At 37.0% G+C, this 19,971-nt stretch overlaps 1 protein-coding gene across 2 annotated transcripts in view; it reads right to left on the bottom strand.

Annotated features, from left to right (window-relative positions):
• TDRD5 (tudor domain containing 5) overlaps positions 1-19,971 on the bottom strand; it is an 86,763-nt gene that overhangs the window by 39,306 nt on the left and 27,486 nt on the right. For both annotated transcript variants that reach the window (XM_069544931.1, XM_069544932.1), the window contains exons 5-6: positions 14,307-14,390; positions 9,729-9,785 (exon numbers count right to left, since the gene is read on the bottom strand). In XM_069544931.1, coding sequence (XP_069401032.1) covers positions 9,729-9,785; positions 14,307-14,390 — 141 coding nt within the window. The remainder of the gene's footprint in view (positions 1-9,728; positions 9,786-14,306; positions 14,391-19,971) is intronic.

Below are 19,971 nucleotides of genomic sequence, written 5' to 3'. Positions count from 1 at the left end.
CATGTCCTAGCTATTGTAAACAGTGCTGCAATGAACATTGGGATACACGTGTCTCCTTCAATTCTAGTTTCCTTGGTGTGTATGCTCAGCAGCAGGATTGCTGGGTGGTCTGGCAGTACTATTTCCAGGTTTTTAATGAACCTCCACATTGTTCTTCATAATGGCCATTCTAGTTTACATTCCCACCAACAGTGTAAGAGGGTTCTCTTTTCTCCACACCTTCTCCAGCATTTATTGTTTGTAGACTTTTTGATAGCAGCCATTCTGACCAACGTGAAATGGTACCTCATTGTGGTTTTGATTTGCATTTCTCTGATAATGAGTGATGTTGAGCATCTTTTCATGTGTTTGTTAGCCATCTGTATGTCTTCTTTGGAGAAATGTCTGTTTAGTTCTTTGGCCCATTTTTTGATTGGGTTGTTTACTTTTTGGTATTGAGCTGTAGGAGTTGCTTGTGTATTTTTAAGATTAATTCTTTATCAGTTGCTTCATTTGCTATAATTTTCTCCCATTCTGAAGGCTGTCTTTTCACCTTGTTTATAGTTTCCTTTGTTGTGTAAAAGCTTTTAAGTTTAATTAGGTCCTATTTATTTTTGCTTTTATTTCCATTACTCTGGGTCATAGAGGATCCTACTGTGATTTATGTCAGAGAGTGTTCTGCCTATGTTTTCCTTCAGGAGTTTTATAGTTTCTGGTCTTACATTTTGATCTTTAATCCATTTTGAGTTTATTTTTGTGTATGGTGATAGAAAGTGTTCTAGTTTCATTCTTTTACAGGTGGTTGACCAGTTTTCCCAGCACCACTTGTTAAAGAGATGGTCTTTTCTCCATTGTATATTTTTGCCTCCTTTGTCAAAGATCAGGTGTCCATAGGTACATGGATTTATCTCTGGGCTTTCTATTTTGTTCCATTGATCTATATTTCTGTCTGTGTGCCAGTACACCATACTGTCTTGATGACTGTAACTTTGTAGCATAGTCTGAGGTCAGGCAGGTTGATTCCTCCAGTTCCATTCTAATTTCTCAAGATTGCTTTGACTATTTGAGGTTTTCTGTGTCTCCATACAAATTGTGAAATTATTTGTTCTAGTTCGAAAAATACTGTTGGTCGCTTGATACGGATTACATTGAATCTATAGATTGCTCTGGGTAGCATATTAATTGTCACTATATTGATTCTTCCAACCCATGAACATGGTATATTTCTCCATCTATTTGTGTCATCTTTGATTTCTTTCATCAGTGTTTTATAGTTTTCTCTATAGAGGTCTTTTGTTTCTTTAGGTAAATTTATTCCTAAGTATTTTATTATTTTTGTCACAATGGTGAATGGGATTATTTCCTTAATTTCCCTTTCTGTGTTCTCACTGTTAGTGTATAGGAATGCAAGGGATTTCTGTGTATTAATTTTATATCCTGAAACTTTAGTATACTCATTGATTAGCTCTAGTAATTTTCTGGTAGTGTCTTTAGGGTTTTCTACGTAGACATTCCTCCTCCTTTTTCTGACTTATTAATTTTATACCTTTCTTTTCTTCTAATTTAGGCATTTTATTTTAATTTAGGCATCTTAAAGCTATAAATTTCCCTTTGAGCACTACTTCAGCTGCATCTCACAATTTTGATATATTTCAATAGCATTCAATGGAAAATACTTTCAAATTTCCCTTATTCTATCTTTAATAAACTGTTTAGCTATATTCAATATTTTACCAACAATAGAAAAGAATATGAAAAAGAATATATATATATATATATATGTATGTTTGAATAACTTTGAATAACTTTGCTATACACCAGAAACTAACACAACATTGCAAATCAACTATACTTCAATTTAAAGCAGAAAGTTATTTGCAAGAGAACTATTTAATTGCCAAGTTTTCTGGAGGGTTAATACTTAGGGAACTCATTGTATTGATCCGTAATTTAATTCCATCTTAAAGAACATACTTTAAGATTTCAATATTTTGAAATTTGTTTAGACTTATTCTATAACCAACTACATGGTCTGTCTTGGTAAATGTATCTTCCATGTGTACTTGAATACAATGTGTATTCTGCAGTTGCTGGGTACAGTGTTCTATAAAAGTCAAACAGATCAAGATGATAGAGAGTATGGCTCAGATTTTCCATGTCCTTATTCATTTTTTTGACTATTTTATCAATTGCCAGAAAGAGAAAATCCTTATAATTGTGGAAGTTAATTCATAATTAATTCTGTTAATTTTTAGATCATTTATCTTAAAGCATTATTAGGTGAATATACATTTGACCATGGTGTCTTCCTGATTAACCCTTTATCCTTACAAAACGTTTCTCTGTCTCTGATAATAATACACTTTACCTTGGTCTCCTTTACCTGATTTTTTTGAGTCTTTTTAGTTCTTTTATGCTTATTATATATATATATCTTTTTCATCTTTTACTGTCAACCAATTTATGTCTTCCTACTAACAGTATATTTCATATGCATAGCATTTAGTTGCATTATGCTTTTTCATTATATCTTATAACTTCATTAATTTTAATATATACTCTATCATATTTATGAAATTATTAATATAAGTGGAGTTACAGATACCATTCTTTAAATTGAAGTATCGTTGCTTTACAATGTTGTGTTGGTTTCAGGTGTATAGCAAAATGGTTCATTTCACATATACACATATATTTTCTTCAGATTCTTTTCCTCTTTAGGTAATTACAAGATACTGAATACAGTTCCCTGTGCTATACAGTATATCCTTGTTGTTTACTTATTTCTTATATATTAGTATGCATCTGTTAATCCCAGATATATCCCTCTTTCCCTTTCCCCTTTGGTAACCACAGATTTTCTATGTCTGTGAGTCTGTTTCTGTTTTGTAAAGAAGTTCACTTATGTCTTAAGATTTCACATAGAAGTGTTATATTTGTCTCTGACTGACTTCACTTGGTATGATAATCCCTAGGACTATCCACGTTGCAGGAAATGGCATTATTTTATTCATTTTATGGCTGAGTAATTCCATTATGTGTATATATACACACCACATCTTCTTTATCTATTCATTTGTTGACAGACACTTAGGCTGCTTCCATGTCTTGGCTATTGAAAATAGAGTTGCAAAGAACACTGGGGTGCGTGTATCTTTTTGAATTATGATTTTCTCTGGATATATGCCTAGCAGTGGGATTGCTGGATCATATGGCAGCTCTATTTTTAGTTTTCCAAGGAACATCCATACTGTTTCTCCATAGTGGTTGCACCAATTTACATTTCCACCAACAGCGCAGAAAGGCTCCCTTTCCTCCACACCCTCTCCAGCATTTATTATTTGTAGATTTTTTGATGATGGCCATTCTGACTGGTGTGAGGTCATGCCTCATTGCACTTGCATTTCTCTATTAATCAGTGCTGTTGAGCGTCTTTCAAGTGCCTGTTGGCCCTCTGTATGTTTCTGAAGAAATATCTGTTTAAGTCTCCTGCCCATTTTTTGATTGGGTTGTTTTTTATATTGCGCTGCATGAGTTGTTTGTATATTTTGGAAGTTAAGCCCTTGCTGCTCATACTGTTTGCAAATATTTTATCCTATACAGCTACCACTTTTTGCTATTTAATTTCTGTTGATTCCATCTGTATTTTGTTTCTCTCAAAATTTGTTCCTTTGTTGTCTTTCAAGCAAGAAAGCTGAACAGTAAACCCAGTCTTCCCTTGAGTTTATTGAGTATTTTTATACAATTCCACTTTAATGTATCTAAAGGCAATGGCACCCCACTCCAGTACTCTTGCCTGAACAACTTCACTTTCACTTTCATGCATTGGAGAAGGAAATGGCAACCCACTCCAGTGTTCTTGCCTGGAGAATCCCAGGGATGGAGGAGCCTGGGGGGCTGCAGTCCATGGAGTCACACAGAGTCGGACTCGACTGAGCGACTGAACTGAACTGATTGCCCCTCCACTCATTATGCTATGATTTTCACAGGTACTAAATCTGTATGTTACAAACCCGGTTATACAATGTTGTAGTTTTTGCTTTAAACGGTCACAGACCTAATTGGTTGAAAGTCTTTTATATACCCACACATTTTACATAAGATTTCCTCTGTATTCATTTTGAGGGCTTTTCTGGTTTTCTTAAATCTGTAAACTCATAAAATTTATGAAATTCATATTTTTTTTTACCATCTTTCTTTCCTCACAATTATACATTTTAGACCATTTGGTACTGTCCTACAGGTCTCTCCAATCCTGCATTTGTTTTTCTCTCCGGCCATGCTGCACAGTTTGTGGTATCTCAGTTCCCCAGCCAGGGATCAAACCCAAGTCACAGCAGAAGTGCCAAATTCTATATACTATGCCAGAAGGGAACCCCCAGATTCTGTTTTTATTTATTTTATTTTTGGCTGCGCTGGGTCTTCGCTGCTGTGCATGGGCTCTCTTGGGTTGTAGCAAGCGGGTGCTATGATCTAGTTGTGCTGCACAGGCTTCTCGTTGAGGTGACTTCTCTTGCTGCAGAGCATGGGCTCTAGGGCTTCCACAGTTAAGCTTAGTTGCCCCCCAACAAGAGGAATCTTCCTGAAGCACGGATCAAACCTGTGTCCCCTGTATTGGCAGGCTGATTCTTAATGGCTGAACCACCAAAAAAGTCCCCAGGTTCTGCTTTAAAAAAATTTTTTTTCATTTATTTTCTCTCTCTGTTCTTCAGATTGGATCATTTCTACCAATTTGTCTTGGGGTTTACTGATGCTTTCTTCTGCCATTTCCAATTTGTTCTTAAGATACTGTACTGAAATTACTTCAGATATTTTATTTTCAGCTCTAGAAAATTATTTGGCTTTACAGTTTCTTTTTCTCCACTGAGGTTTCTTATCCATTTGTTCAATATGAATACATATTGCATTATACTCTTTTTAATGTGGTTTTAAGAATTCCTTTAAAATCTTTTTGCTAACTTCAACATCTGCATCATCTCAGTATCAATTTCTATCGATTACTTTTTCTCTTCACCAGGGGGCACATTTTCTTGTTTATTCAGTAATTTTTGCTTGTATCTGGGACATCATAATAGGTAAGCTGTAGACTGTGGAATCTTTTATGCTTCTTCTGAGAGTACTGCTTTTTGCTTAACTTTAATAGGGAGTTAACCTGACTAACCTTAAACTCGAAACTCTGACCCTGTTTTGGGCCACAGCTGAAAGAGATTCAGTTCTTTCAGCCTTACTAGGCTTCTGTGAGTCTGCCCCAGGCATGTGTAATTCAAGAATCAGTCAGAGATTTGAGCAGAATTTACGTGCAGAATTTGACGCTCCCTCTCTATCCCATGACTTCTTGCCTCATCTTCCAACTGCTTGTCTTCCTTGGTTGCTCAGATGGTAAAGAATCTGCCTCCAATGCAGGAGACCAGAGTTTAATCCCTGGATGGGGAAGATCCCCCGGAGAAGGGAATGGCAACCCACTCTAGGATTCTTGCCTGGGAAATACCATGGACAAACGAATCTGGCAGGTTACAGTCCATGGGGTCGCAGTGATTTGTTTCGTCATTTTTCAACTGCTTATGTAGCTCCAAATCAGAGGCAGGTAAAACTTTTGATTTCTATCCAGTTATCAATTCCAAACTATGTATGGGGCCCGACATTGGGCCAAACTCCATGCAAATAAAAAAGGTACTAGTCTCTCCTCTCTAGGTGCTGACTCCTTTCCAATTTCTGCCTGCTTTTGAACAATTTCTAGTACCTTCAGAGAGTAATTTTGTATATTTTGTCCAGAATTTATAATAATTATCATCAGGATTGTTCCAATGTAGGCTACTCAGACATATTACCTTAATTTATTTGCATGCCTAAGTTTCTCACTAGATTTCAAAAATCTTAGTGACAGAGCCTTTCATACCTGGATACCCAGTGCCTCCCTCATTTCCTTTCGACTTTCACAATGTACCTCATTTTTATCTACTGGTTTTCTTAGGGCATCAGCTGTTCTATATTTTTGTTCTTGTAATGTTTGAAGTTTAGCCTTCATTTCTGAAATTTTTCTTCTTTTATTTATGATTATTTCCTGAGTAATTTTCTGAGTACCCTTCACTGTATTCCCAAATTTGTATAATTCAGATTTATGCTGTTCTTTCATGTTTTGTATCACTTTATATTTTTGAAAAATGTTTCAGTTTTTATCTGTATTAGGGACATGTATTTCTGACATGCTCCTATTATCAATGGATATGCTCTTCTGTTACTTAATCTCTTTTTTAATTCAAACAACAATGCAATTTAACCCAGATCCTCTTCTGCTGCATATTTTACATGAAATTCATTTGCCTGACTTGTAGGACATCATTCTGGATTACTTTCTGATTCACAGAGCTCTTCCTTCCATTGTTTTTGTAAACTGCTTAAAAATATAGTAGGTTAATTTTGAAATTTCTTGGCTCTTTTCCCTTAATACTACTTACACCTAAGACTCCTCTTTTCGTATCCTGCTCAATTTTTCATTAGCATCTATGAGGGAGCTCTGGCTGGTCAGTTTCAAAAATTCACAGGAGCTATGATGCTCCAGCCCCATTCAACTCTTACTATGAAGCATTTTCTGCTACTAGGTCAAAATAACACACAGTTTCAGTCACAGTTTTCGAAATGGCTTGCTGTACATTCTAGTGGATGAAGTAAAGTGAAGTGAAAGTTGCTTAGTTGTGTCTGACTCTTTGCAATTCCTTGGACTATACAATCCATGGAATTCTCCAGGCCAGAAGTGAGTACCTGATGACTATTTTGTAGTTCTTCTGTCTCATAGATCCATTAGTGCTCCTGTTTTCTCCTGGCACAGACACTGATATCATGAGGCTTTTATGGCAGCTGCTGATTACTCTCTAGCAATTATTTGCAGAGATATATTACCTAATTTTGTTATCAATACTGTCTTTGGATTTTCTATTTTGCCATCTAGTTCTCTATGTGGCTTCTAGCTCTCTATGGGCTTCCCTAGTGGTTCAGATGGTAAAGCGTCTGCCTGCAATGTGGGAGACCTGGGTTTGATCCCTGGGTCTGGGTGGGGACGATCCCCTGGAGAAAGAAATACAACCCACTCCAGTACTCTTGCCTGGAAAATCCCATGGAGTGGGGAGTTTGGTAGGCTACAGTCCATGGGATCGCAAAGAGTCAGACACGATTGAGCAACTTCATTCACTCACTCTCTATAACTGACACTTCAGGAAGATCCAAAACCTATGCTGCCTCTGCACTATCTTCCTTCAATTAGCAATTCAACAAAAGATCCTGAAAGAAGGGCAGACTGTTGTCCAAGTATTTCAAGAGGACAAATCACAAGGTAGCTTTTATATCATGTTGGATAAATAAAGGTTTAGTATTTCTACAAGTTACAATAAAGATTAAATTAAATCTATACTTATTATATATGTTTAATAATAATGTTGAATTTCTGCAGAAGTTTGTTTACTAAGAAAGGCAAAGACCTTTCCTGTAACATTAAAAGGTTTGTTTTACAGACTCACAGACTTGGAGAACAAACTTATGATTACCAGGGGCAAAAGGTGTGACTGGGGTGGGAGGAGGAATAGATTGGGAGTTTGGGATTGACATGTACACGCTGCTGTATTTAAAATAAATAACCAACAAGGGCCTACTGTACAGCACAGGAAACTCTGCTCAATATTCTGTTATAACCTAGATGGGAAAAGAATTTGGAAAAAGAACAGATACATATATATATATATATGTATATATATATATATATATATATATAACTGAATCACTTTGCTGTACACCTGAAATCAAAAAAACATTGTTAATCAACTATACTCCAATATAAATTTTTTTTTAAAAATCCTATTTAAAAAAGGTTTGCTTTAATTTCTACAAAATTGTTGACTTGTAACCTTAACTCCATGAATCTTTAATACAGGAAGCTACTTTTGCTAAAACGTTCATGGTAGGAAACTATTCACTTTGAGTTGTGAACCTGGCATAGGAAGTTTATTTTTACCCATAAATTTTCTAATAATTAAGTCATATGCTATTACTTTACTACTCTATTTTACACTTTATTCTGTAATTTCATTATTAGATAAGTACCTTGATTTGTTAACCCAAAAGATATCAAGACTGTTTAAGCTTTCTCTCATGGGCCTATCTGAAATAAACTTTGAGGCTTTAAAGGAGTCATTGCTTTCATTCATAATGTGAAATTAAATTTTCTGCATTAAAGAAAGCTGAGCACCAAAGAATTGATGCTTTTGAACTGTGGTGTTGGAGAAGACTCGAGAGTCCCTTGGACTGCAAGGAGATCCAACCAGTCCATCCTAAAGGAAATCAGTTCTGAATATTCACTGGAAGGACTGATGCTGAAGCTGAAACTCCCAATACTTTGGCCACCTGATGCGAAGAGCTGACTCATTTGAAAAGACCTTGATGCTGGGAAAGATTGAGGACAGGAGAAGGGGATGACAGAGGATGAGATGGTTGGATGGCATCACCGACTCGATGGACATGAGTTTGGATGAACTCTGGGAGTTGGTGAAGGACAGGGAGGCCTGGCATGCTGTGGTCCATGGGATCGCAAAGAGTCGGACACGACTGAGTGACTGAACTGAACTGAACTTGAGGGGTGATGTGTATCTTTTCTAAAAAAAGTTTTCTTCTTTTTCTTCTACTATGAGTTTTAACATTTACCAAACAATTACTATGTGGCAGGCAACGTTCTAATTATTTTAAGCCATTTAAACTTCTTTACAAAATTTTATCAAGTAGATAACATTATACACATCGTCTGTAAAATAGCACACAGATTTGATCTATCAATCATTACACTATATAGTATCTCAAACAAACTTGTTTATATGTACAAATATATGATAATGTTCATGACATAGTAGTTAAGAGTTAGGATACTGAAGTCTGAAGCTAGGCTACCAGGATTTCAAACCCTGGCTCCACTCATTACTGGCTACCTATTTGGTAGGCAAGTTACTTTTCTATGCCTCAGTCTGTTGTGAAAACAAATGGACTACTATAAGAAAGGCATTCTGAACAGAGCCCACCACACCTACCCCTTTTTTTAAAATGAGGCATATGGCAGTATCTGAATTATCATTCTGCAATGTGATTTTTTTCCACCTAACATGATAGGTTCCAAAAATGATCCATGTGGCATGAGTGAGCTAAATCTTGGTTGTTTATTTTTTCTACTACATATTACTCCATTATCTCAATTTATTTATCCATTTTCCTATTGATAGATATTCAATTTATTCCCAGTTTTTAACCATGCTGCAATGTAGGTATCATCTGTTTGTCTTTATGTGCACATGTTTAAGAGTTTCTCTAAAGTGCATCTATAGAAGTGGAACTCCAGAATTATCAGGGGTACATTTTGTCAAGTAAAGTCATATTGCCAAAGAGGTTCTGTCCCACAAGCACCGCATGAGGTATCCTGTTTCTCCATATCCCCACTGACACTTGGTATTATCAAACATGAGAAACAAATTAAGTGTCATTCTAATCATATAACAATAGTGGCAAAGATATTCTTTCTACGCATAATCAAGTATTTATTAAAAACCATATTCTTAACTCTTTGAGTAAAAAAGCAGCTACCAAAATGCAAAACAAAATGTTTAAGTTCTAGAGCACAGACTTGGAGGATCCAAGGAGTAGCAACAAAATTTTCATCAAGGATGAGAAACATATGCAAGCCATAAAAAACCATGATTGGTGAAAAAAAGAACACTCACCTCAAACTCTCTAAGCAATTTAGAAATAAGCAAACCCTCTGGAAACTTGGATACAACCTAATAAATAAAAAGTGAAATACAATATAAACAGACACAATGGAATGCTGGGTGGCAAAATATCAAAATAAGAAAGTATAAATTTACATAGCAACAAAGGCAAAAATGACATTATTAAGTGAATGAATTAAAAGGCACAGTAATTTTTTAAAGTCACCTTCTAGTTTTAAAAAAGTTGTAACAACCAAAAAAGGCAGTGAATTCCAACATTTCCAGGGTTGAGAAATCATTCCTGCATAAAATAGCAGTGCCACGACTGATCAGAAATTCCTAGAGTTCTTTAGCTCAGCTAACATATTTAGTCTTAGCTCATGTAAAATAAATATTCTAGGGCATAATTTCAAGCATTTTAAAGGGCAGAAAAGAAATACAATGGACACTGTAGAAAACACTGGAAAACACAGTTAAGCAAAGATACTGGCCACTGCTGTCCGCATGCACACAAAAATATCTTTAATATGAAAATCAGGTCATTGCTTCTCTCGATTTTTAATATCGTCTTGAAGACCTCTTTCCATACCAGTAAATATGGATCAACATGTTTACTAGTGAAACTGAACTGGAGACTGTGGGGCTCTTGGGCACAGAAGTGATTCCACGTCCCCCATTTCTTACAGAAAACAGACTCTGGCCTCCATGACCTTCCCTGAGTTCCAAAGAACAAATCTGAACAGTTGTCAATCCAGGAAGGGACAAGGTAGATGCAGAGTCAAGGGAGGAACAGTCAAGAAACAATAGTGCAGCCTTGAGACAGGGTCCTGACTTCTTCTCAAGGGATATACATAACAATGTCTTTAAGCTCTTTATAGAATTAAAACTCTTATTTCTGCTTTGTTGACTATGCCAAAGCCTTTGACTGTGTGGATCACAATAAACTGGAAAATTCTGAAAAAGATGGGAATAACAGACCACCTGACCTGCCCCTTGAGAAACCTGTATGCAGGTCAGGAAGCAACAGTTAGAACTGGACATGGAACAAGAGACTGTTTCCAAATAGGAAAAGGAGTACGTCAAGGCTGTATATTGTCACCCTGTTTACTTAACTAATATGCAGAGTACATCATGAGAAATGCTGGGTTGGATGAAGCACAAGCTGGAATCAAGACTGCTGGGAGAAATATCAATGACCTCAGATATGCAGATGACACCACCCTTATGGCAGAAAGTGCTAAAGAGCCTCTCGATGAAAGTGAAAAAGTTGGCTTAAAACTCAACATTCAGAAAACTAAGATTATAGCATCTGGGCCCATCAATTCATGGCACAGAGATGGGGAAACAGTGGAAACAGTGACAGACTTTATTTTGGGGGGCTCCAAAATCACTGCAGATGGGGACTGCAGTGAAATTAAAAGATGCTTACTTCTTGGAAGAAAAGTTATGACCAACCTAGACAGCATATTAAAAAGCAGAGACATTACTTTACCAACAAAGGTCCATCTAGTCAAAGCTAGTTTTTCCAATAGTCATTTTTGGATGTGAGAGCTGGACTATACAGAAAGCCGATTGCTGAAGAACTGCTTTTGAACTGTGGTGTTGGAGAAGACTCTTGCAAGTCCCTTGGACTGCAAGGAGATCCAACCAGTCCATCCTAAAGGAAATCAGTCCTGAATATTCACGGGAAGGACTGATGCTGAAGCTGAAACTCCAATACTTTGGCCATCTGATACAAAGAACTGACGACTCATTTGAAAAGACCCTGATGCTGGGAAACATTGAAGGCAGGAGAAGGGGATGACAGAGGATGAGATGGTTGGAAGGCATCACTGACTCAATGGACATGAGTTTGGGTAAACTCTGGGAGTTGGTGATGGACAGGAAGGCCTGGCATGCTGCAGTCCATGGGGTTGCAGAGTCAGACATGACTGAGCGACTGAACTGAACTGAGAATTAAAATTCAATAAATAGAAGGTGTCAGCATTGTTCATACCAGGAAAGACCACCTGAAGCCAAACTAAAAGAACTAGCTGCTGCTAAGTCGCTTCAGTCGTGTCTGACTCTGTGCGACCCCACAGACGGCAGCCCACCAGGCTCCCCCGTCCCCAGGATTCTTCAGGCAAGAACACTGGAGTGGGTTGCCATTTCCTTCTCCAATGCATAAAAGTGAAAAGTGAAAGTGAAGTCGCTCAGTCGTGTCCGACTCTTCGCGACCCCATGGACTGAAGCCTGCCAGGCTCCTCCGTCCATGGGATTTTCCAGGCAAGAGTACTGAAGTGGGGTGCCATTGCCTTCTGAGAAGCTCATTATGAAGATTAACCGAGATTAAAGGAAGAGCAGGACCTTCACACACCCCTATCTTATCAGCAACCCCACCCTTGCAGCACCGCCTCAAGACTCCTCACCAAACTCCCTGGGTTGGGACACAGTTTCCAAGGCAAAGGGCCACACTGTCTCCCTTTGCCTGGAAAAGCCATAAAGCTGTTCTTTTCTACTTCACCCAAAACTCTGTCTGAGGTTTGATTTGGCACCAGTGTACAGAGGCTGAGCTTTTGGCATCACTAGCTATAGTTTTTTCAAATACTCAATATAATTAAATTTATTTAATCAATTATTTATGGTTATTTCCCATCTCTCATCATCACAAATACCACATAATTATCTTAATATTTGCATTCTGCACACTTATACAAATATTTTTAGGATAAATTCCTACTAGTGGACTTATTCTATCCCTGCTGCTGCTAAGTTGCTTCAGTCATGTCCGACCCTATGTGACCCCATAGACGGCAGCCCACCAGGCTCCCCCATCCCTGGGATTCTCCAGGCAAGAACACTGGAGTGGGTTGCCATTTCCCTCTCCAATGCATGAAAGTAAAAAGTGAAAGTGAAGTCGCTTGGTCGTGTCCGTCTCTTCGAGACCCCATGGACTGCAGCCTACCAGGCTCCTCCGTCCATGGGATTTTCCAGGCAAAAGTACTGGAGTGGGGTGCCATTGCCTTCTCCTATTCTATCCCAGTAAGGTATAAAAAGCTTTATGTTTTCCTAGACTTTTTCAGATACTAAATATCTTATTAAAAATTCTAACTCAAGTGTCAGAAAAATATAAAGTAAAAATTATTTCAAAATCCTGTGACCCAGAGATAGTTATTTGTTGCATTTCAAAAAACATCCTTTCAGAAACCTTTCTATGCCCCCACACACTCATATTATTCATAATTTTACATGAAAAGACAATACTAAACATATTATTCTATAAATCCTGTTTTTAATGTCCAACAATATGTCAAGAAGATACTTCCTTGTAAATTAATCAAGATAATATAGAAACTTTATGAGCTGCATGATACTCCCTAGTTGAGTGGATAATGTAAGCAATCCTTTTTCAATGAACACTTAACCTTTGTCTAATCTTTTGTTACCATAAAAAAAGTCATATTGGACATCCTTAAATAAATTGTTAGACACTTAGTCAAATGTTGAAACAAAACAACAGGGCCTGAATGCACCAAGGTTTTTGCATTTCTAATAAAATCACAACAGCTGAAACAGAATAAAATAAGGCAGTAAAAGCTGTAACGACACTCTGACCATTCAAATCACAATTAACAGCGCCCACCAAAATTTTGGGCTTCCCTCCTAGCTCAGTTGGTAAAGAGTCCACCTGCAATGCAGGAGACCCAGGTTTGATTCCTGGGTCGGGAAGATCCCGTGGAGCAGGAAATGGCAACCTACTCCAGTATCCTTGCCTGGTGAATGCCATGGACAGAAGAGCCTGGCAGGCTATAGTCTATGGGGTCACAGAGTCAGACATGACTGAGCTACGCACACAACAAAATTTTAAGTTTACATACCCTTTGGCCCAATACGAAACTGCTAAAGAACTTTCACAAACTAATAAGGAAAAACAATAAATTAGGCCAAGGACATGAACAGGCAATTCACGTAAGAAATATAAATGGCTAGGAAGCACACAAAAGGATGCACAATGTAAAAAATCAAGAGGTATTAAGTTGAAACAAGATGGTTAGATAGTGTCATTTCATTGTCAGTGGGAATGTAAATTTGATCAAACCTCTTGGAGGGCAATTTAGCAGTATTTTTCAAAACCTGAAATATTCAATACCTTTGGCAACCTCTACTTCTAGGTAAATGTTCAAGGACATTAACTACAGCATTTTTTAATAACCAAGCCTAGAAATAACCCAAAATGTTAACTGATAACAGATCATACAAGTGAAATATGGTGTTTATCAACACAATGGAATACCATGCACTATTTAGAATAATATTTGACATACATACATATAAACTTGGTATTGTAAAGACTTTGAACTGTGAACAACAATTTAAGGGGAAGAAAAGAGAATTTATGGAGGAATTACAGTTTCTTAATAATTAATTAAAACTTTTAATTAATTCTTTTCTGATCTTAAAAGATTAGCCACTCCATTTGCAGTATATATGAAAAGATCAAGAATAAATATAAAACTAAAATACTTGTAAGCAAGTAAAATTAATCATAAACGATACCTAAATGTATGATCAATTATTTTCATCCATTTCCCCAAAATGAAAAATACTTACAAATTTTATCTTATGTTTTAGTTCTGGATTAATAGTCCCTCCAGGTCCAATTTGTGCAATAACTGATTTGAAGGTATTCTCCAACTATGAAAAAAGGGGGGAAAAGTTCAAATTATAGTAAAAAAAAATTTTTTTAAGTCAAAGATAAATCTGAACAGTAAATAAAGGAAATACCTATTGAAGAAAGCATGTTTCAACCAAATAGACTATTGTTATTAAGAAACACTGTAACATTTCATACTCTATAAAATACATTCAGAGAGGTGGACTCATTATAAGACTAAACATTGACATTTCCCAGGATAATTAGCATTCTCCTTAACCATTAGGTTTAGAATCTTCAAATACAAAATCCCACACTCTTACCCAGGAAAGATTTTTGTTACTAATTTTGTTTATAAAATTATTCAGTGTTTATTAAATGCATTAATGCAGGGAAGAGATGGGATGAATGAAGGTCCCTGGGAGCCAGAGTAGTGGCGGAAGGTCTTGCCCTAAAAAGCAGGAAGGTGAGCTCTTCCCCTGTCACAAAAATGGAGGAGGAAAGGACCAGTATGGATTCAGAAAGGCTCTGTAAACGTAGGGTCAGGCAGGTGGAGAAAGTCACTACCTGATAGCTTCAGCATTCCCTTTTTGAGTTCAGAAGTAAGGCCTACTCAATAGCATAAAAGGGAAGGGAGCTCAGATAGTTGAGAAAGTAGAAAAATAAAGCTGAGGAAATAATGGATGGTTATTTAAACTCATCAGGTAAGGAGTAAAGATAGGTGAGGCCTGAGTTAAGACAGTAGGGGTCAGAGGATTTTAGCAGAAAAAAGTCAATGGTATAGAGAGGTCCCAATATGGTAAAAAAAAAAAAAAAAAAAAGTAAAAAAAGACAATGCATGGGAATAACTGAAAAAATAAGCTGTAAGCACAGGAGGTTAGGAGTAGAGAGTATCGTAGAGCATAACCAGACACCAAGGTCCAGTGAAGAGCCATGGAGTGGAGATCTGTAACAGATTGAAAGATCATGAAAAAAGAAAAAAAAAAAGAAAGCCCATGGAGTTATATTTAAAGCTGCTATGTAAAAAAAAAATACATATACTTATATATACACGCATATGTTAGAAAAGACACAAAAGTATAAAAAAAACTACCTAAAATCCTATCACATAAACACAATCACTGATTGTTTTTTCCTTTTAAACTTTTATTTTTTTAATATTTCTTCTTATTGTCACTTGGCCTGCCATTACTTACAAGGTATATGAACTTTTAAGGTTTCTTTGTCTGAAAAATGAAGATAATCTCTGTTTCCTAAGGTTGACAGGAAAGTGGGATCTGGGAAGGGGGGATTCCTAAGACTGTATAACTAGCTTTCACAAAATGCCTCAGCCTTTGGTCTTAGGTTCTTTATATTTCTTCCAGAACTGTCATGAGATAATTCCCTAAAGCTCTTTCAGTGAACAATAAAAGAATCTCAAGATAACTGATTCTTCACATCTCAACATCTTCCCACCATTTGAAGATTCAATACAACTTATTATCACCAAGCCAGGTATTTCAGGTGACAAAAAAGTGTCACCTTTGATAGCATCATTCCTCTCAAGCCACTTACAATTAAGTAGAGAAATGAGATAAATGCATAAACAGCTATAAACTTAAGGCTGACTGTGTGTGTGCACGTGTGTGTGTGTGCGTGCTCAGTGTGTGTGTGTGGGGGGGGGGCTCAGTCCTGCTGGACTCATGTAACCTCATGGACTCTTGTAATCCCATGGACTGTAGCCCACCAGGCTTTTCTGTCCATGGATTTCCTAGGCAAAAATATTGGAGTGGGTTGGCCATCTCCTCCTCCAGGGGGTCTTCCCGACCCAGGAACTGAACCTGCGTCTCTTGCGCTGGCTGGCTCTTGACAGCCATTAAAGAAGTACAAGAATGCAGCAGGACATATTATATCAAGTCATACAGAATGCTTTCTTTTAGGAAGGCCTTGAAGGATGGAGGATATTGTAGAAAAAGGTGATAAAGGGGGCAATGAAGGCAGAAGGAACTTGATAAACAAAGGAGAAAAGAATGTAACAGTTTGCCTGAAAGCATCAGAATAGTAGTAGAAAACTGAAGAAAGCAGGCTGAAGTCATATTGTAGCAACTCCTCACATGCCAAGCTAAGGAGCATTTCTTGGGTTACATAAACAAAAACTGGTATCAGAGATTTTTAGCAAAGGAGAAATATGTTCATAATTTTGATCTGGCAGCAGAAAATCAGACTGGTGCAGTGCATGACCAGTTAAAACACCACAACTCTCAGGGCAAGAGTTTTAACCTGGGTGCCAAGGGAGTAAGAAGAGAAAGAGGAGATAATCAAAGGAGGATTCCACAGAAACTAGGGAAGAATATAATAGAGAGGAAGGAACCAATGATTCTACAGGGATGGAAAAAAAGAGACCAGGGAAACAGCCTCAATGACCTCAAGTTTTATGCAGAAAACAAAGGATCTTAAAAACAGAGGCAGATTTTTGATGGCTTTTAATCAATTCCAAGAGTTTGGGAAACTAGGAGATAAGTAGCAGAGTGGTGATTATAAGCATGAGTTATCTCTATGGAACACGGCTTGTGATACAGTCAGCAAACTATGGCCCATGGGTCAAAACTGGCTAAGAACTGTTTCAGCATTTTCAAACTGCTAGGAGGGAAAAAAAAGTAATTTTTGTGACACATGAAAATTTTATGACATTCAAATGTCAGTATCCATAAATAAAGTTTTATTGGAATGTGGCCACATTGACTCATTCATATAGCTTTTTAATTTACTTTTAATTGGGCAATAATTGCTTTATAATATTGTGTTGGTTTCTGCCATATATCAATATGAATCAGCTATATATATATATATGTGCCCTCCCTCGTGAACTTCCCTCCACCTCTCACACCACCCTACCCTTCTAGGTTATCAGACAGCACTAGATTTGAGCCCCCTGTGTCATTCAGCAAATTTCCACTGGCTATCTAATTTCACAGGCGGTCATGTGCGTTTCAGTGCTACTCTCTCGGTTCGTTCTGCCCTCTCCTTCCCTCTCTGTATTCACAGGTCTGTTCTTTACGTCTGCGTGTCCTCTGCTGCTCTGCAGATAGGTTCATCAGTACTGTCTCTAGATTTCACATATATGCATTAATACACAATATTTGTCTTTCTCTTTCTGACTTATCTCTGTGTAATAGGCTCTAGGTTTATCCACCTCATTAGAACTGAGTCAAATGGGTTCCTTTTTATGGCAGAGTAATATTCCATTGTGTATATGTACCACAACTTCTTTATCACTCATTCACATACTGTCCAAGGTTGCTTTAGCACTATGAGGGCAGTGATTGGTAGTTATAATGCAGATCATTAGGCCCTAAAAAGTTTCAAATACTTACTACCTGGTCCTTTTGAGAAAATATTTGCCAAGCTTGGGTTAAGATGTCAAAATGATAGACTCTTAGCTAAGAACAGAAAGCATCTCAAGATAAGGAAAAAAAAAAATTTTTTTTGCCTCAAGCTAGAAGACTAAATTCTGCTGACTTTATATTGAATGGGGTGAGGGAGATCTATTAAAGTCCAAGTAATCTTGGAAATATTTGTAAGCAGAGGTTAATAGTTACAATGCGGGAGTGCAGGGAGTAAGAGTAGAGGTAGGGCTTCCCTGGTGGGTCACTGGTGAAGAGTTAGCCTACCAATGCAGGAGACACAGCTTTGATCCATGGTCTGGGAGGACCCCGCATGCTTCGTAGAAACTAAGCCTGCATGCCACAACTATTGAGCCTGTACTCTAGAGCCCGGGAATGGCAGCTACTGAAGCCTGGGAGCCCTAGAGCCCATGCTCAGTAACAAGAGAAGCCACCCCAATGAGAAACCTGAGCATTGCAACAGAGAGTAGCCTCTGCTTGCTACAACTGCAGAAAAACCTGTGCAGCCAAAAATAAATTTAAAAAAAGAGTGAGAGGCAATCAGTGATTGACATGAAGAAAGCAATCAAGAGGGGACCCTGATTTCAACAATGCTGTAGTCTCAGATGCCTACACACCAAGCAGAAAAAAAATGGACAATAAATCAAGTGAACAAAGGATTATAAAAGGCGATAAAGATGGAAAATAACCCATTATATATATATATGAATATATATATATATAGGGTTAAGATGTATATATATACATATATATAGTAATATATAATACATACATATATATGTATATGTATACATACACACACACATATATATGTGTGTATATATATATATTCAGATAGGAGCCTACAGGACCCAAGAAGAAGCAGAGAAGAGCTCTGAATAAAAAAGATACACCCCTCAGAAAAATGGACAAAGATATGAAAAGGCAATTGATTTAAAAAAATTAACATGAGCTAGCCAATAACAGAATAAAAGTTCAACTCTAATAAACAGATATTAACAGTCAAATATGGTTATTTGCCTATCAAATTGGTATTTTTACAAGAATGCTCATTTATTCACTCAACAAATATGTACTGAACACATACTATGCACTTCACATTGTACTCAGCACTGAATATACCGGGGTAAATAAATTAGGTATGATCACTGCCCTCATGGAACTTTCAGTCTAGTGATGAGAGACCACCATGAAACAGTCATATAACTACATAATTACAATTATGATAAAGATTATGAAAAACCCACAGACTTGTCATAGAATACTATATAGCATCAAAGTGTCAAATACTTTGTCAAATATACTGTCAAATACTATAGTGTCAAAGAATACTATACTTGAAAGTATTAGGAAAGCAATGGGAGATCTAACTTGGACAAGGGTTGGTAAGAAGGGAGAGGTCAGGGGACGGTGTTTGGATGAAGCATCAATTTACACTGAGTACTAGCAAAGGTACAAATTAAAGAAGCCCATTCACAAGCATCTTGTGTGAATGTTAACTGAAACAACTTTCATGGAGGACAATTAACTACATACATAATGAGTCATAAAAGTACACGTTTCTTCAGATATGTGGATCAGTGGTGGTGGTTTAGTCACTAAGTTGTGTCCGACTCTTGGAACCCTGTGGATTATAGCCTGCCAGACTCCTCTGTCCGTGGAATTCTCCAGGCAAGAATACTGGAGTGGGTTGCCATTTCCTTCTCCAAGATGTAGTGATTACTTATCTAGAATTTTATCCTATGGAGAAACTAACAATTTGTACAAATTTGAGTAAGATTTTCAACAATAAGGTTATGTTTAATAGCAACATCCTAAATCCCCAAGTTAAAAAATTATGGCATATCCATACTGCCATTAAAAATTATGTTGTGCTGCAATATTTAATAATGTGGAATATTCATAATTCATAATCCTGACTTAAAAAAGCAAGTCACAAACCTGGACCAGAATGATGCTAATTTTATTTTCTTTAAAAGAAAACGTCAACTTTTCTGGGTGGTAAAAGAATAGGTGATTTTCATTTTCTTCTGTGCTTTTCTGTATTGTAAATCTTTTGCAATCAATCTATATTACTTTTGTAATAAGAAAGTTTTGTAAAACGTAAGACACCTGGGTGATATTTAGAAACTTGAAGGTGGAAGCATTTTGGAAAGAAGACGCATGAAGCTAAAAGCAGAAAGGAACAGAAGTAACATCTTTAGAAGAATATATTGCAGACCGTTTGGCCATATGGTAA

The sequence above is a fragment of the Ovis canadensis genome, chromosome 12 (assembly GCF_042477335.2).
Source record: "Ovis canadensis isolate MfBH-ARS-UI-01 breed Bighorn chromosome 12, ARS-UI_OviCan_v2, whole genome shotgun sequence".
In the NCBI taxonomy this organism is placed as follows: domain Eukaryota; kingdom Metazoa; phylum Chordata; class Mammalia; order Artiodactyla; family Bovidae; genus Ovis; species Ovis canadensis.
The sequence above is the reverse complement of the archived record's forward strand: the minus strand, read 5'-3'. Positions and strand labels throughout refer to the sequence as shown.